This window comes from Citrus clementina, unplaced genomic scaffold (assembly GCF_000493195.1).
Source record: "Citrus clementina cultivar Clemenules unplaced genomic scaffold, Citrus_clementina_v1.0 scaffold_5, whole genome shotgun sequence".
Lineage (NCBI taxonomy): Eukaryota > Viridiplantae > Streptophyta > Magnoliopsida > Sapindales > Rutaceae > Citrus > Citrus x clementina.
This window is the reverse complement of record NW_006262201.1, coordinates 40,137,524-40,152,333: the sequence shown is the minus strand read 5'-3', so window position 1 is coordinate 40,152,333 and position 14,810 is coordinate 40,137,524. Positions and strand designations below refer to the sequence as shown.

At 35.5% G+C, this 14,810-nt stretch overlaps 2 protein-coding genes across 7 annotated transcripts; both read left to right on the top strand.

Annotated features, from left to right (window-relative positions):
* The first annotated feature begins 3,128 nt into the window (after window positions 1-3,128).
* Window positions 3,129-4,963, top strand: LOC18042462 (protein DCL homolog, chloroplastic). The gene is made up of 3 exons (XM_006434694.2): window positions 3,129-3,703; window positions 3,818-3,932; window positions 4,557-4,963. The coding sequence occupies exons 1-3, from the start codon at window positions 3,324-3,326 to the stop codon at window positions 4,743-4,745; spliced, it is 684 nt and encodes a 227-aa protein (XP_006434757.1). The 5' UTR covers window positions 3,129-3,323; the 3' UTR covers window positions 4,746-4,963.
* A 5,541-nt stretch (window positions 4,964-10,504) lies between these two features.
* LOC18041816 (ABSCISIC ACID-INSENSITIVE 5-like protein 5) lies at window positions 10,505-14,176 on the top strand. Of its 6 annotated transcripts, none has more exons than XM_006434692.2 (5): window positions 10,512-10,985; window positions 11,319-12,490; window positions 13,407-13,478; window positions 13,589-13,618; window positions 13,721-13,806. In XM_006434692.2, the coding sequence occupies exons 2-5, from the start codon at window positions 11,330-11,332 to the stop codon at window positions 13,724-13,726; spliced, it is 1,269 nt and encodes a 422-aa protein (XP_006434755.1). In that variant the 5' UTR covers window positions 10,512-10,985; window positions 11,319-11,329; the 3' UTR covers window positions 13,727-13,806. The 6 variants fall into 6 exon arrangements, 3 of the variants coding, with proteins under 3 accessions (XP_024039741.1, XP_006434755.1, XP_006434756.1); XM_006434693.2 differs by lacking the exon at window positions 13,721-13,806 and adding an exon at window positions 13,813-14,176 and having other exon boundaries at window positions 10,519-10,985; XR_002905338.1 differs by lacking the exons at window positions 13,589-13,618; window positions 13,721-13,806 and adding an exon at window positions 13,078-13,174 and having other exon boundaries at window positions 10,506-10,985.
* Window positions 14,177-14,810: the final 634 nt, after the last annotated feature.

The following is a 14,810-nucleotide window of genomic DNA, read 5'->3' as shown; positions in this document are numbered from 1 at the left end:
AACCACTACCACGCTTGAATTTGAATGTGGGCAGATTTGAAAAGTTCAACAGTTGTCTTACTTTTGCCATATGAGGTAGCGTCAAAATTAAACTATCAAACACTGAGATGCAACTTTTAGGCAGCAATGCACCGTCTAGGAAGTCAAGAATTTGCATTTCTCTATCCCTTTCTGCCAGACGCAAAATGATAACCTCCTAATGCCAGGCCAATCACTCATGTCGGTTGAAGAGGAACATTTAAACGAGAAGAGCTAAGACCGAAAATTAATGCTCTCGGTTACTTTAAGGATTGCTTCTGAAATGTCAAGTGCCAAAGGAGAACCTCTTGGGAACACCTAAGACCGAAAATTAATGCTCAAATAAGATCCTCAATTAGATCAAAAAATGGACATAGATGTAGTGAAAATGCAAATGAGGAGAGAACAAGAACTTACAAATCAAAATCCTCCAAGCTTTTGGGTTCTCCCTGCTCCAATGTAGCATTTGCAGAACTTAACTAGGAAGAACCAAGAAAGCTGCAGCAATATCACCACTCTCAAAGGCCATTGGGTATGAAGTGATAGAATTATACCTGTTCAATCAACTAGCTTGAATATCAATCCTTTATTCGTGAGAATCTTCATGTACCTACAAAAGGTACTTGGATGCTTTTGTCTGTATTTATGTTTAGAGAATTTATGGATCTAGATTTTGAGTTTCCCTTTACTTAAATTAGAACTATTCAGAAAAATCATTTCTTGATTCTTTTTGCTCTATTTATATAGATAGATACACTATTGGTGTAACATCTTATTGTTTAGATCTTCAAGTTTGATCGTTGATTATCTCCAGACTTTTTGTACAAGTTATTAATCTCTAATTCAATATATATATTTATAATATTTATTGGACACGTGATGTGGTGTAAGTGATTATTTTTTTTTAACACATCCAAGGTACTCTTAAGTTAATACATTGGCTTGAATTTTAAGAAGTTAATACACTAGCTTGAATTTTAAGTTTCTGATTTGATCATTAATCATCTTTTGACGATTTGTATAAGTTACTAATTTCTAATTCGGAATTCATATTTATAATGTTTGTTGGACACGTGGTGTGGTGTAAGTGACTACACACACACACACATATATATATATATATGTGTGTGTGTGTGTGTACAGTCACAGAGTACCCATTTTTTGCGTTAATCTTCTTATTACTCCCTGGCTTGAAGTTTAAAACATTTATCAAATACCGTATAATAAACGAATTCCCATTGCATCCAACGGCTGCATTTCTCCTCTGAAGTGTCTTAATATCTACTGTGGATGGTTGGAGGCGTGAGACAGTCAACATTGAGGTGAGACTTGCCGTAACTTTTCGCCATCATTGCTGTAATTTTTTCTCTGATGTGTCTTAATATCTACCATGGATCAGTTGAAAAATCATTACTGTTGTCATACACTGCTGTCATGCCCTCTTAGCCTGAAAAAATCCAAAATGTGAGCAAGATTTTTCATACCCTCTTTTCTTTTCTTTTCTCTCTCTCTCTCTCTTTTCGCCTCCTTATTAACATCCTGTATTGTGAAAAAAGCTTAGGGCAAAATTACATAGCATGATCTTCAGAAAGTATATTCAGTAAATTATTTATGCAGGTTACATTGTTACTGAATCGATAATTGTAAAACTAGTTCAAGTCTCTAAGATCTGTTGGAAATAATTAACAATATGTACCACACACCCATAAGGCCATAATCTACCACTACTACAATTGGCACATGAGATGGTGTTTACGGCTAAGGATCCTCTCCTTACTTGATGAACGATTAAAATTCAGTATTGGATGACAATCAAGTAAATTTTTTCACTAAATTATGAAGGTAAGGAAAGATAAGGAGGAAGATAAATGAAGAAAGGATCATAACTCTCGTGTTTATAACCATTTATATAGAATTCATAAGTCTTGTAATAGAGTCAATAATTAAATAAATTAAGAAAAACAAAATTCGCAAGTTTATGCTTATATCGACTTTATTTTCAATATTTTAACTAATAAGCCTCTTCAGTCATAAAGCTCAGGAATCACCTGTTAAAAGGCCCTAACATATGAGCGTGGTTAGAATAATATGCCAGTTTGAGGAAAGAATAAAACTTTACCAATCATAATCTTTGAAATGCAAAACAAGCTGCTTAGAACAGGTGGTTGAGTGATGAAAATCTTGGACAGCTATTTCCATGGCTGATTTCTGCCCCCTGCCCCATCGAGCATGCCCCAGTATTTTTGGAGTCATTGTCACTGGACATTCATTCTCTCTGGCATTGGCCATGGCTTTGGATCCCACGAACAATAACAGAAGCAAGAGGAAAGAAAGAACATGAGACAACATTTTGCTCTCCATTAAACATTCACCTGAATGACTTGACTCTGTGATCTATCGAAATAAATATTATTCAACTTATGCAAATGTGTTGCAAGTTGCACAGTCCTCCCAGTCACTTCTAACCTTCAAAGAGGTGAAATGAAGTAAATTTTGAAAAATCAAACAACACAAACAAAAATTCTAGCTTATTCTTTTAAGAGTAACAAACTAACAACTGTCATATTAAGCAACCTTATAATTTCTAGTTTTTTTCTTTTTCTTATTGTAAATGATGTTACAAGTTCACAACAATTTATCACATATATAACCCATTTAAGTGATGGATTACACATAATTTGAGATTTAAAAAATAGATCAATTAAAATGTTATTATTATTATTTTTCAATTCGTTAGTTAAGTTCAACGCAACACAACATACACACATATATATTTTTTGGGTAGTTGTGATGCAATCACCCGAGAATAGATAGCACCTGGAATGTATTATTTAGATATTCACCCGTTAATAAGTAATAACTACGTAGATTTAAAAATAATGACAAACTGACTAAGAAGAATAGTTCAAACTTCAAACCAGTAGTTGCAACACAACATTTGCTGAGAAATTTCATTGATGTTAGAAAGAAGCAAATTCGAAATTCACGGTTAATAATAGTGATGGGTGAAGGTCGAATGGGCCTGGATTGGATGGACCAAGGCCCAAACGGCAAAACAAAGAGGTGGACAACTCACAATCACAACCGTGGCTCAGTCACTAAACGCAGCGTAGAGGCAAAATTATCCTGTCAGATTGGTTTTTCCTTTTCCCTTGTCCATTTCCATGGCACTAATTCACTTCACTTGAGTAACCGTTAACTGCTTCTTCTTCCATTGCCAAAAGGTTCACCAAAACCCTAGATACAATGAGTGAGAACTAACGATTGAAACAGACAGAGCTGCAAAATACTATAAAGTTACTAGCATGAGCATGGCTTCCCTTGTTAAACCAACGCCGTTGGTTCACCGTAGCTCCCACAACCACTCAAACCCTACCTCGACCTCGCTCTTTCTATCTCCCGTTATCTTATCCTTTCCATTCTATCGGATGACTTCGTTTCTTCACCTACGTGTCTCTGCAGCCTTAAGATCGGACGGTGATAAAATTGGGAGCCAGGAATCGCAGGGCTTTAATTTGCTTAGGAAACCGGTAGTTTCGCCAGCGAGTAGGGACTTGGATGGAAATTCGGAGAAAGACGAAGGGGAGAGCGAAGACGATGAGGGATGGATTGACTGGGAGGATAAGATTTTGGAGGACACGGTTCCACTCGTAGGCTTCGTTAGGATGATTCTTCATTCTGGAAGGTAAGTACTAATAAGTATGGCCATTATTGAATTGAAACTGAATGGTTCCCATTTTTTGAAGTAATGTTTAATTATCTGTGTTTATGTTGCTGAATTTGGATATTCTTGTTGCAGATATGAAAGTGGAGTTAGATTGAGTCCAGAGCACGAAAGGACAATACTTGAGAGGTTACTTCCATATCATCCAGAGTTCGAAAAAAAGATTGGCTGTGGAATTGATTACATTACAGTATGTTTCCTTGCTAAGATCACATTCTATTTATAGGCTAAAGTGCTGTTTTTCTTGCGTTACTTTATCCTGCCTTACCCATCAGAATGATTGTCTTCTGGATGCCTTGTATTACTAGTATCGGCAATGATGGTATGGTATCAAGTGTGTTACTATATGCCTTGGCTTCAAATTTCCGGTATTGCTTGTGTAAAAGCATTCGTTAGTTTTCTTTAGTGCAGAAACAACATACAGATAAGTTGGTAATGGTAGTGTCAAGTGTCTGTAGTTGAAAATTTGGGCCAAGTTTTTGGCTTGCTGTCAAATGTTTTGAGAAGATTGAAGTGTTAGTTAACAAAGTCTGGAAGCAATTATTCTCTCAATGTTAAAATGAATTCACTCATGCTTCCTGAAAAATGGTATCTAGGAAACTTATTTATTGAGTTTGGGGATGCAACAGTCTTGCTTAGACTTGATCCCGCAATCCATACAACATGGTATCACAACTTGTGAGCCCTCTGCAGCTGCAGCAATTGTTTTCTCATGTGTAACAATTTATTCTGAGTTAAAATGTCAGCTTCTTCTACTTAATGCAATTGAAGGAATTGTGTTGGATCTCTAAAGTTTCCTATTTCCTGTTGACAGATTGGATATCATCCTGATTTTGAAAGCTCAAGATGTTTGTTCATAGTTCGAAAAGATGGAGAATTGGTTGATTTTTCGTATTGGAAGTGCATAAAGGGCTTGATCAGGAAGAACTACCCACTTTATGCAGATAGTTTTATTCTCAGACATTTCAGATGGCGGCATAGGCAGGGTGGGCGACGGTATTAGTCTAAACTTGTACCACCTCCAATCAATTTTTCTTATTTTTGAATTATGTAATGTCTATGAGCTCAAATAGTATTTCTGGAGGAAGTTTTTAGGTATCTATGTCCAGAGGGTGGAAGTGAATACTGCAGAATAACTTGATTGGAAATTGGTCTATTTCTTTCACACTAAATGTTTATATGCTCTTAATCCATAGTATATTGTGCTGGGCACAATTCATATTCTGGATTTTCAATTGTTTGGAATGAGCACTCCCTCTCTCTCTCTTAGATTTGGCCAAACTGGACTGAATTATTATTTTTTGGCGTATGATATAATGATGCTTAAGATACCTACAAAAGAGAGTGCCCGGCCTTGAGACGTAGAGTTAACATTTACAAAAAGAATTGTTCTATTGTCAACTGCAAGGAAAAATCAAAATAAAAAATAAAAACTGAACTAAGGCTATAAGTTTATGATTCTACATGTTTAGATGCGCTACAATATTCTTCATATAAGAAGTTTGAAAACTATGTCCACTTGGCAATCCTCTGCATGCAGAATTCAGTTGCCTAAGTTTGTCTGCAACTGATGAACCTACCTAGTACCACACCTAGCCATAAGCATGGTTTCTTTGCAATTGTGATTCCAACTAACCCAACCCTAGTTATTAGCAATTAGCTAGATTTAAATTCAGAGTTGTTAAAATGCAAACGCTGTTACAGATCTCTAGAGAAGGGAGGTTATTACTTTTGGGCTTCTTTGGCCACTGCTTCTCTTCCCAGGAGTGCATGTGTTGCTAAGACATTTTTTTAAAGCTGTTTGGGTTTCATCAAGCAGAGGTAATTAAATTTAAAGAATTTCCTTTGATTAAGTTTAACAAAATTTTGATGAAATTAAGGATTTGAGAGCTGGTAAAAAGGTAAACTGTTAGAAAACAAAATAGGTTTGGTTCTTTCAGGAGGATTATTGTGACTTGTCAGTGTAATTGTTAGCATATTTGTTTGCCCTTTAGAAAATTAGTGGTATTGGATTGAAAAAGATATTCACAAATTACAAATCGATCCAGTGTGATAGGACTTTTAATGTAAAGGATTCAATTCAATACTATCAAGTGACAGAAAGTCAGTCAAATTAGATCAGTTGATTTGATTTGTTTCGACTGGAATCCAAAACACCTATGCGCGCAGAGAGTATGTATTTGAATTCCACTATTTGCTGGTGGGCTATGTATTTGAATTCCACTGTTTGCAGGTGGGCTAAGCTTCGTATTCTTGTTGGCTAAGGTTAAACGTATGCCAGTTTAGAGTTGTTTTTTTGATAGGGCCAGTTTAGAGTTGTTAAACGAAGCAATGAATTAATGTTTAATAAAGCAATTGCTAGGCCGGGTAAAAGTTGATGTGATTCATTGACAAAGCGCGAATCCACGCTGTAAAAATAATTGTCAGATCACCAGGTCAGTCGGTTTGTGAATAGGTCAGCCCATTAAAACTTATTTGATAAGGGTCGGATTTAAGTTGAAGCTCAAATAATATTTAATAAATTTTATAATTTTACATTTTCGAACAATAAATAAATTGACTACTTAAGTAAAGTCACAACAAACCTTCAAATTTCTATGTGTTTATTGTAAAATTTGAAGTCACTGTTGTATATTTACATCTTTCATGTAAAGTAATTCTCCTTCTATAATTTTTTTCTCTTAAGATTTTAATCAATCACATCAATGCCTAGAACTAAATAGTTGACATTTTTTATATTATTTGATGATGTTAAACATGAAGAACATTAATATTTTCTTTTATTTAGTATTATATTCTTAAAGAACTTTGTTTTACAAATATCTATTTTTGTTTTAAACTAGACATATAATATTTAAAATTAGGGAGTTAAATGAGCTGATTTGAGTAATACGATAATAATATCAATTGGGTTGGAATTTTTTTTTTTTGACCTAATAAATTAATAGGCGGGTTCAAATATGTGTAATTTAATACAATATAATAAAAAATATAATACGAAACTACTTAAATACGATCTATTGTCAGTTCTAGCATTTACACGTGGGCTAACTTTCATATTCTTGTTGGCTCTCCGCGTTGGAAAATTGAGAGGCTCCCTTTGTGAAAACAGATGCTGCGGTTACCGGCTTAGGATGCTGAGGATCCAAAAACGCACCACGTGTAGGAAGCGACAACGCAGGCATTGGTTGGACGGCTGTTGAGTTAATGTGGAGCGCACAAGGTCCATTTATTTGCTTTCTATGGCATAATAACTCGACACGTGATCCTCACATTTTCCTGGACGTCAACCCACTAACCTATTAACGAAGGGCTAAAGCTCCCAATTTTCTAGAACAAATTTTGATCGTATATGACGAAATGTAATCGATTTTGACGTCCATGTGAACAAATGATTAATCAAATTTGGGTAAGTGGGGATGTTACTTCAGGCTTTTATCTTGCTGTTACATGGTGTTATTTTATATAATTCTTTTGAATTATCTGACCGTACCTTTCACAGACATTTTAGGTGGCAAGGACTTTCATTCATTTAGTAATGGTAAATTATGTGCAGTGCGCCTAGTGAGCAATCTCGTTGGCAGAATTTTGTTGTGGGCTCACAACATTCAATGAGAGCTCGCCAGGCATCTAACTGCTTCATTTCATTTACAATTATTTGCAGTCTTAATTCTCAAAAAAGAAATTAAAAAGTTTACTGCACTCACTTAATGGGCGTGATAATAAAACAGTTTGTATTTGTGTAAAAGATGGCTTAAATCTTCAAACAACCAACCCCACATCTTTACCTTCATTTTAAATAATCTATTTTGGATTAGGTGATAAAGGCCAGAATAGCAACTTTTTTCCCGTTTTGGTCTTTTTGGGCTGTTGGCTTTGGGTGAAAAAGATTACCAAACTTCAATTAATTGGATATTTTGCGTTTTCTCTAACATAAATTATCGATCACTCCAATTTTGTAATATTGACTTAATCGCTCGAAAACTGAAGGCCATACAATTACAACCGCATGTCCATCGTACTGCACCGTCTTTTATTAATTTATAATTAATAATTAGACTTTGTTAAATAGCATGTACGATCAGCTTCTGAATTCCCACATTTGCCGGAATGAATTAAATATCAAGGACAATAATGTCACAAAATATATTGTAAGGGCTTTGACTAGACATCGGAAAATCTAATCCTCTTCGTCGGTGGAAATTAGGTGAGACATTAGATATGCCTTGGTCTTGGACTTTGGATCATCATCATCATCATCATCATCATCATCGCTCATAGTCATGCATGCTGTCCAATCAAGCAAATTCCAACACTCATCTTCCTCCCACTCATTATTCAATTGCGTGTACCACACGGCCTCATTAAAATTACAGAAAGTGACCGCCACGACCGCAAGCAGATCTATTATTGAGAACGCGTAACCACTGTTCCCGTACCCAATGAGGAAAGGGGCACTGGGTAATAAATAGCATTGGGTTGCCTGGTGTTTAAAATTATTACAAATTGTAGTACAGTTTTGTATTTTTTTTCACGTGAGTCCCGGCATTATGGGGTATCAATGAAACGCTAATGTTTAATGGGCAAAGTAGGAAATTTATGCTTACACTTTTCTCTTCTTTTTATTTTTAAATTTTTGTTTCAATCGCGTGCAGTGGTCGTTGATAGCTGAAGAAAATGGAGAATTAAAAATCCTTAGCCGTTCTATTTTAGGTAATGTTTTGTCTACGATATTATCCAATAATCGATGTTTGATGTTCTCACGGGTCTATACCATTTCAATATAAATGGATAAGGATCCTAATCACCTAATTTAACGATAAATAGTTATAACTGGTGGGTATTGTTTTTTTGGGGCACTATGCAATTTTAGTCCGTGGAATTGTGGACACTCACTTGGGGCGTGTTGCAACCGTTGCAACATACCCCTATTTTGTTTTTACCGTTAGATAGAATGGAAGAAAAATCCAACGGCTGTAATGGGATGGGTGGTAAAAATAGTTGGCCACGTGTAAAAAAAAAGATTTGAGATTATAATTACATCACCGGTTTCTCTTTATTTGCATTCTTTTTTTCATCCTCCCCCCCCCCCCCCCCCACCCTTCTGCTTCTCTTGATATGTATCCCGGCTCTCACCATCACGCCACCAACATTCACCATCGATTTCTTCCAAAGTTCCACCATCATAAAATTTGATCAAAATCAATTTAATACCACCAAATTTTGGCTTTCAAAACATAAACAATAACAATTTCTTTACTTACTAATGTCAATCAGCGGAAAAATCTCTAAATAAGAATAAGCGCTAAAATATCTAACGTTATTAAAGTTTAAAGAAAATTATCTTTTCAATTCATTGGTGTTCAATTATCTAATCACCCTATCTATACTTTTAAATCAATTGCTCAAAATTTAAAAACTCACATGTGGATAGGAGTGGGTAAACCCAATCCCATCTAATAGATTCAACCCAATCAAACTCGTGCAACTAAATTTGGATGGGTTGATTGCATTGATTTTTTTCAAGCTAATTAATAATTTGATTGAGTTGATTTCATGTTAAATTGTTAATGAACTCATATGACCCAACACAACCTAATAATAATGAAAATAATAGTAAAATTAATGCCAACTGTCAACCTCCCTTTTTATTCTTTTATAAAAAAGACTATTTTTAATTTATCTTTGTTAAACTTGACATTGATTGAATTCTCTTGATCCAAAAATGTAGAAATCAAATTGAATTTTTACTAAAAGTAAGTTGACAAATTTTTAAACATTATATCATATAGTTTTTTTTTTGTTAATAGAAAATCCTTATTTTTGTCGCTTTGTTTATTGGTGAATTTTTAGGTACAACGAACAACATTTAATATCATAATAGAGAATTACTTTATCTTTTTTTTTACTATTTGAATTAATTTTAAGTACCAAATAATTTTTTTAATCTTTTTCTATGTTTTGATTTTTTTAATTTTTAATTTCAATAACCTGATCAATTCAACCCAACCCAACTCAATCTGATGATTTAAGAGTTTGATTGGTTTTGGGTTGAATATATTTTTTTAATTGGGTTAAGTTGATTTTTTCTCAACTTAATCAATAGTGGGTTGGGTTAAGTTTCATGAATCTAATCCAACCCAACACAATCCTACCCCTACATGTGGACATGTACCATGATTGAACTGAAAGACCCGATTTCCAATTTAATTGCTATTAACTCAATGAAAAATATAACGTTGAGGGATCATGTACAAATGTGAAAGTCACTTCAATTATAAACATAGTTGACGATAAGAGTTAGTGTTTGCATAAATTGTTTTTGTTTTCAACTTTATATTTTCTTTTGGATATTTCATTTTCGCGTTTTCTTCATAAAATTAATACAATTATTATTAATTACTCAAGTTGTCATCATTATTCTTTTAAAAAAGGCAGGCCAGAAGACTTTTCCGGAGATATGATGTTCCTCGTGTTAAATAACAGTAAAACTAGCGAACATAGTAAGGGCGGCCGGTAAATGTTCCAAAAGAGGAAAAACGTGAAATCCAATAAAATGGACCTAAAAAATAGGGATACTTTCGACCAATAACGATGGCTCTTATTCTTTTTGCCCAATCGGACGCCAGTGATAATATCTCAAGATTTTTGTCGCGTCGTCTCCACGGTTTTCACGCGCACGATTCGGATAGGTAATAGATTAATTGGGCTCACAAAATGTTCGCCATTCAGACGAAAATGCCCCTGACTCGCCTCTGACCCCGAGTGCGCATTTTGCTCCTCAGCTCCAGTCAGTGCACTATCAAACCAACAACCACTACAGTACAAAGTCATGCAAAGCGCAGGATCCAACTGCTCATTTCTCGCTACGCGGGCCGTTCAGATTCTCCCATGTAGCAAAATATTATTGGCTGCAACGTCAAATCGGTACCTCCTACCCCATCCTCATTGGTCCACGTCGCAAACGCCAGCTGGCCCACTACAAATGTAATTATAAACATAAGCAAATATAAAATGATTAAAAATCCAATCTGCATGTCTTAAAAGCAAAAAAATAGGTAGAGATAATCGACACTTGGCGCTTAGAGCAAGCCCTAACACGCGAAGAAGGAGGAAGCAAGACGCAGCCAAAGAAGCCACTGGATTTACCCCTGCGAAAAATAAAAAGAGAGGAAAAAAGGGACAAAAAAGTTTCATTAATTAAATTAAAATCACTGAGAAAAAAAGCGCAAAAATCCAGAAGGTAATTGAACTCCTCTCTCTTCTTTATATTGTATGTTTACTTGTTTAGTTTTGAAATAAGAATGTTATTAAGCAGTTCGTTTGATTAATCAGCTATAGGTTTGCTCTTCTTAATATGCTGCATAGTTTGATCTCCTATAATCCGTTCTTTGTCAAATTTTGCTCGATTTGTTATGTAATCCAGTTAGGGTTTTGAACTGCGTTTTGATATATTAATTGTTTATGCTTTTGAATTCTGAAATTTAGTTGAAAAGAGGACTAGAAGTGTGAAGTGCATCAGATTCATTTTCATTGGGGTATAAGATTCTTAGCTTTTAATCAATGTTTGCTTCAGATACCCATCTAATGGGGAGTAACATCAACTTCAAGAACTTCAGTAACGAACCACCAAATGACGTCGGTAAACCGCCGGGGAATATTCCGTTAACAAGGCAATCATCGGTGTATTCGTTAACATTTGAGGAGTTCCAAAATACTGTAGGTGGGATGGGTAAAGATTTTGGGTCAATGAATATGGATGAGTTGTTAAAGAATATATGGAGTGCTGAAGAAACACAGAATATGGTAGCCTCTTCTAGTGGAAACCAACCGGATTGTACTAATGGTTTGCAAAGACAAGGTTCATTAACCTTGCCAAGAACTTTGAGTCAGAAGACTGTGGATGAAGTGTGGAAAGATATTTCTAAGGAGTATAGTTTGAAGGATGGGATAGCTGGTGGCAGTGGTGTTGGTGGTCAAGGACCGAATAATATGCCGCAGGCACAGAGGCAGCAGACTTTGGGGGAAATGACGTTGGAGGAGTTTTTGGTGAGAGCTGGCGTTGTTAGGGAGGATTTGCAGTTTGGTGGTGGTGTTGGTGGCAAGGTTAATGGTAATAGTGGGCTTTTTGGTGATTTATCACGGTCAGCTAATAATACTGGAATGGGAATTGGGTTTCAGCAGATGGGTAAGGGTGCAAGTCTGATGGGAAATCGTAACTTGGAGACTGGTAATCAGATTAATATTCAGTCTTCGAATTTGCCTTTGAATGTTAATGGGGCTAGAATGAATCAACATCCCCTGGCTCGGCAGCAGCATAACCAGCAGACACAGCAACAGCCACAACAGCCACAAATATTTCCCAAGCAGCCTGCTATGGCGTATGCTACTCAGATGCCTTTACAGAGTAGTCCAGGAATTAAGAGCGGAATTGTGGGAGTAGGTGATCAGGCAATGAATGGTAATTTGATTCATGGTGGTGCACTTCAGGGTGGAGGGATGGGAATGGTTGGTTTGGGAGCTCCTCCTGTAGGTGTTTCTTCGGGGTCTCCTGCAAACCAGTTGTCATCAGATGGGATTGGGAAGAGTAATGGGGATACTTCTTCAGTGTCGCCGGTTCCTTACATGTTCAATGGAAGTTTAAGGGGGAGGAGATTCAATGGGAATGTGGAGAAGGTTGTTGAGAGGAGGCAGAGGAGAATGATAAAGAACAGAGAGTCAGCTGCAAGGTCTCGGGCTCGTAAGCAGGTAAAATTTTGTTTGATATATTTATAATCTACTATTTGTTTATGCCTATGGCTTTAAATCTGAGTGATTCGGTGTTTGCTGCTGTACCTTTTTATGCTGGTAGTGCTGTCTGTTAACTTAATAGAGCATTTGGATAGTCCATGATGCATGATTAAATTAAATGAACATGTGAAATGATTACTTATCGGTTTGTTTGAACAATCCCATGAGTTTTGACTTACTTGATGTTCTCATGGTCATGCGATTGCTGAAATATCCATCATATGCACTAGGAGTTGTTGCTGAAAAAATAGTTGGTGTCTGTTTAAATTCATTTTTGATAAACTCGTACTGCCTAACAGCCTAACTTTATTAACTTTAGGTTTATAACAGTTGAGAAACTTGTCTTTCTTTAAAGATTTACTTTGAGGTCAGGATTAAATAATTATTGAAGAACGAAAGAAACACAAATAAATGACACCAAGAGCATAAAAAGTGATTGACAAGTTTCCTCTTCTTGCCGCTCCATAAATTTTGCTAGCCATTAACCTTCTGCTTTTATCATCTATGGACATGCTGCATCCTAAACTTCATGAAAGATTATGCAGCAGAATGATAATGTGCTAGCAACCTGACATGATCAGAGATGAAAGATTATGAGAAGTCAAGGTCATGAGAAGTTTTAAGGATCCAGGTTGTTGCAAGGTAATGGAACATTGTTTGAGGAACATAAAATCCGGCAATAGTTGTATTGTGTCGACATCAATTAAGAGGATGATTAACTTTTTAACATTTTAGCTGATTGCTCCTTTGGATAAAGCAAAATAGAGAGGCAACAGAAATTACTCTATTCAATGATGAAATTATTTGTGTTCTTTTGTTGTCTCAGGATGTGTGATGAATGCTTGTCTTATTTTCTTTTTTGTTTTTGTGCTAGGCTTATACTATGGAATTGGAAGCAGAAGTTGCAAAGTTAAAAGAAGAGAACGAAGAATTACGGAAGAAACAGGTAGGTTTCATTTTCATGTGTACACAATGTGCATACACGCGTGCACTTGGAATTAATGGCTGTGGTAAGTTGTCTGCTAATTCTCATTTACTGTACTTTCATTACTGCAGGATGAAATGATGGAAATGCAGAAAAATCAGGTAAAAAAAGTTATTTTCCTTGTTCTTTTTCCATTTATCCGAAAAATCTCTCTTGTAAACACACAAACACAAACCTTTTGTCTTTGTTTCTCTCTTTCTCAGATATGACAACAATGCAGTTTCTTGGTATTCTTTAATGAATTTACGGATTTGAAGTTGAGTGACTCTAAAAGTCTGTATTCATTCAATGGCAGGTCTTGGAGATGATGAATATGCAACAGGGAGGCAAGAGACGGTGCTTGAGACGGACACAGACTGGTCCATGGTAAAGTGGAAAGGGCGGGCTTGTGATTTTGTGCTTGAAGATAATGTATGCTAGTGGTTGGCTGTACATATTTTGAGGCAGACACTTGGTTCAGTTGTAGATTAAAGAGAATAATATTGTAGTGTGCTGTAGTTTTTTTATCTTCCAATATTAGCCTCTCTTCCGAGCATCATGATTGGCTAGGAGAAGAGAAGCAAAATATTTGGCCCTTAGTTATCTGTCGTTTGACATATATTTCAGAGCTTGTCCAGATCGTTAACTTATCGTTTCTCGAAACATTTTTCTGTATTGCAGCTTCTTGTTTACTGTGTCTAGGAATGTTTGCGATTTCTTTTCACCGACATATGCTGTCCGACAGGTGGATGTGAAGCGGTACATCAGGAGAAGTTTGCTTATTTTATTGTTTTTCCGAAATTCTTTCAAATTGAAGGTCTAACCCGGAAACTTGGCGTCCGTTGTGGTCGGGGTGGGCGACCTTTCTACTCGCATTATTAAGAGTAAAGTTGGTAAAATTTGACACGATCCGATTATCCAATACGAATACGACATAAATAAATGGGTATGGGTCGTTAAATTTAACACGATGATTAAATAGGTCGGGTTTGTGTTAACACGATTTTTTTTCGTATCGGGTTTGGGTTAAAATTCTTGACCCATTTATCGATTAATGACCCGATTATATTTTCTATTTAAAAATAATTTACATATTCTTATCATTAAAACTCAAATATTAGAGATGATTTTTTTTTTATTCTTTAAAAGGGTGAATATAAATAATGTTTTATTTATAAAATTTTAAATACATTTAGAGCTTCAATAGTGTAAATGTGTCAAAATTGATAGACATGTATATTTTATAATATTGATATATAATATTATATATATATAATTAAAACTTCAACAGTATAAATGTGTAATATATTAGTA

Excerpts from the sequence above, each read along its gene's own strand:
- LOC18042462 (XM_006434694.2), top strand. The coding sequence starts at position 3,324 with ATGAGCATGGCTTCCCTTGTTAAACCAACGCCGTTGGTTCACCGTAGC. Across the intron at positions 3,704-3,817 it reads ATGATTCTTCATTCTGGAAG|ATATGAAAGTGGAGTTAGAT; the intron begins GTAAGTACTAAT and ends TTCTTGTTGCAG. Across the intron at positions 3,933-4,556 it reads GTGGAATTGATTACATTACA|ATTGGATATCATCCTGATTT; the intron begins GTATGTTTCCTT and ends TCCTGTTGACAG.
- LOC18041816 (XM_006434693.2), top strand. The coding sequence starts at position 11,330 with ATGGGGAGTAACATCAACTTCAAGAACTTCAGTAACGAACCACCAAAT. Across the intron at positions 13,479-13,588 it reads AAGAATTACGGAAGAAACAG|GATGAAATGATGGAAATGCA; the intron begins GTAGGTTTCATT and ends TCATTACTGCAG. Across the intron at positions 13,619-13,812 it reads TGGAAATGCAGAAAAATCAG|GTCTTGGAGATGATGAATAT; the intron begins GTAAAAAAAGTT and ends ATTCAATGGCAG.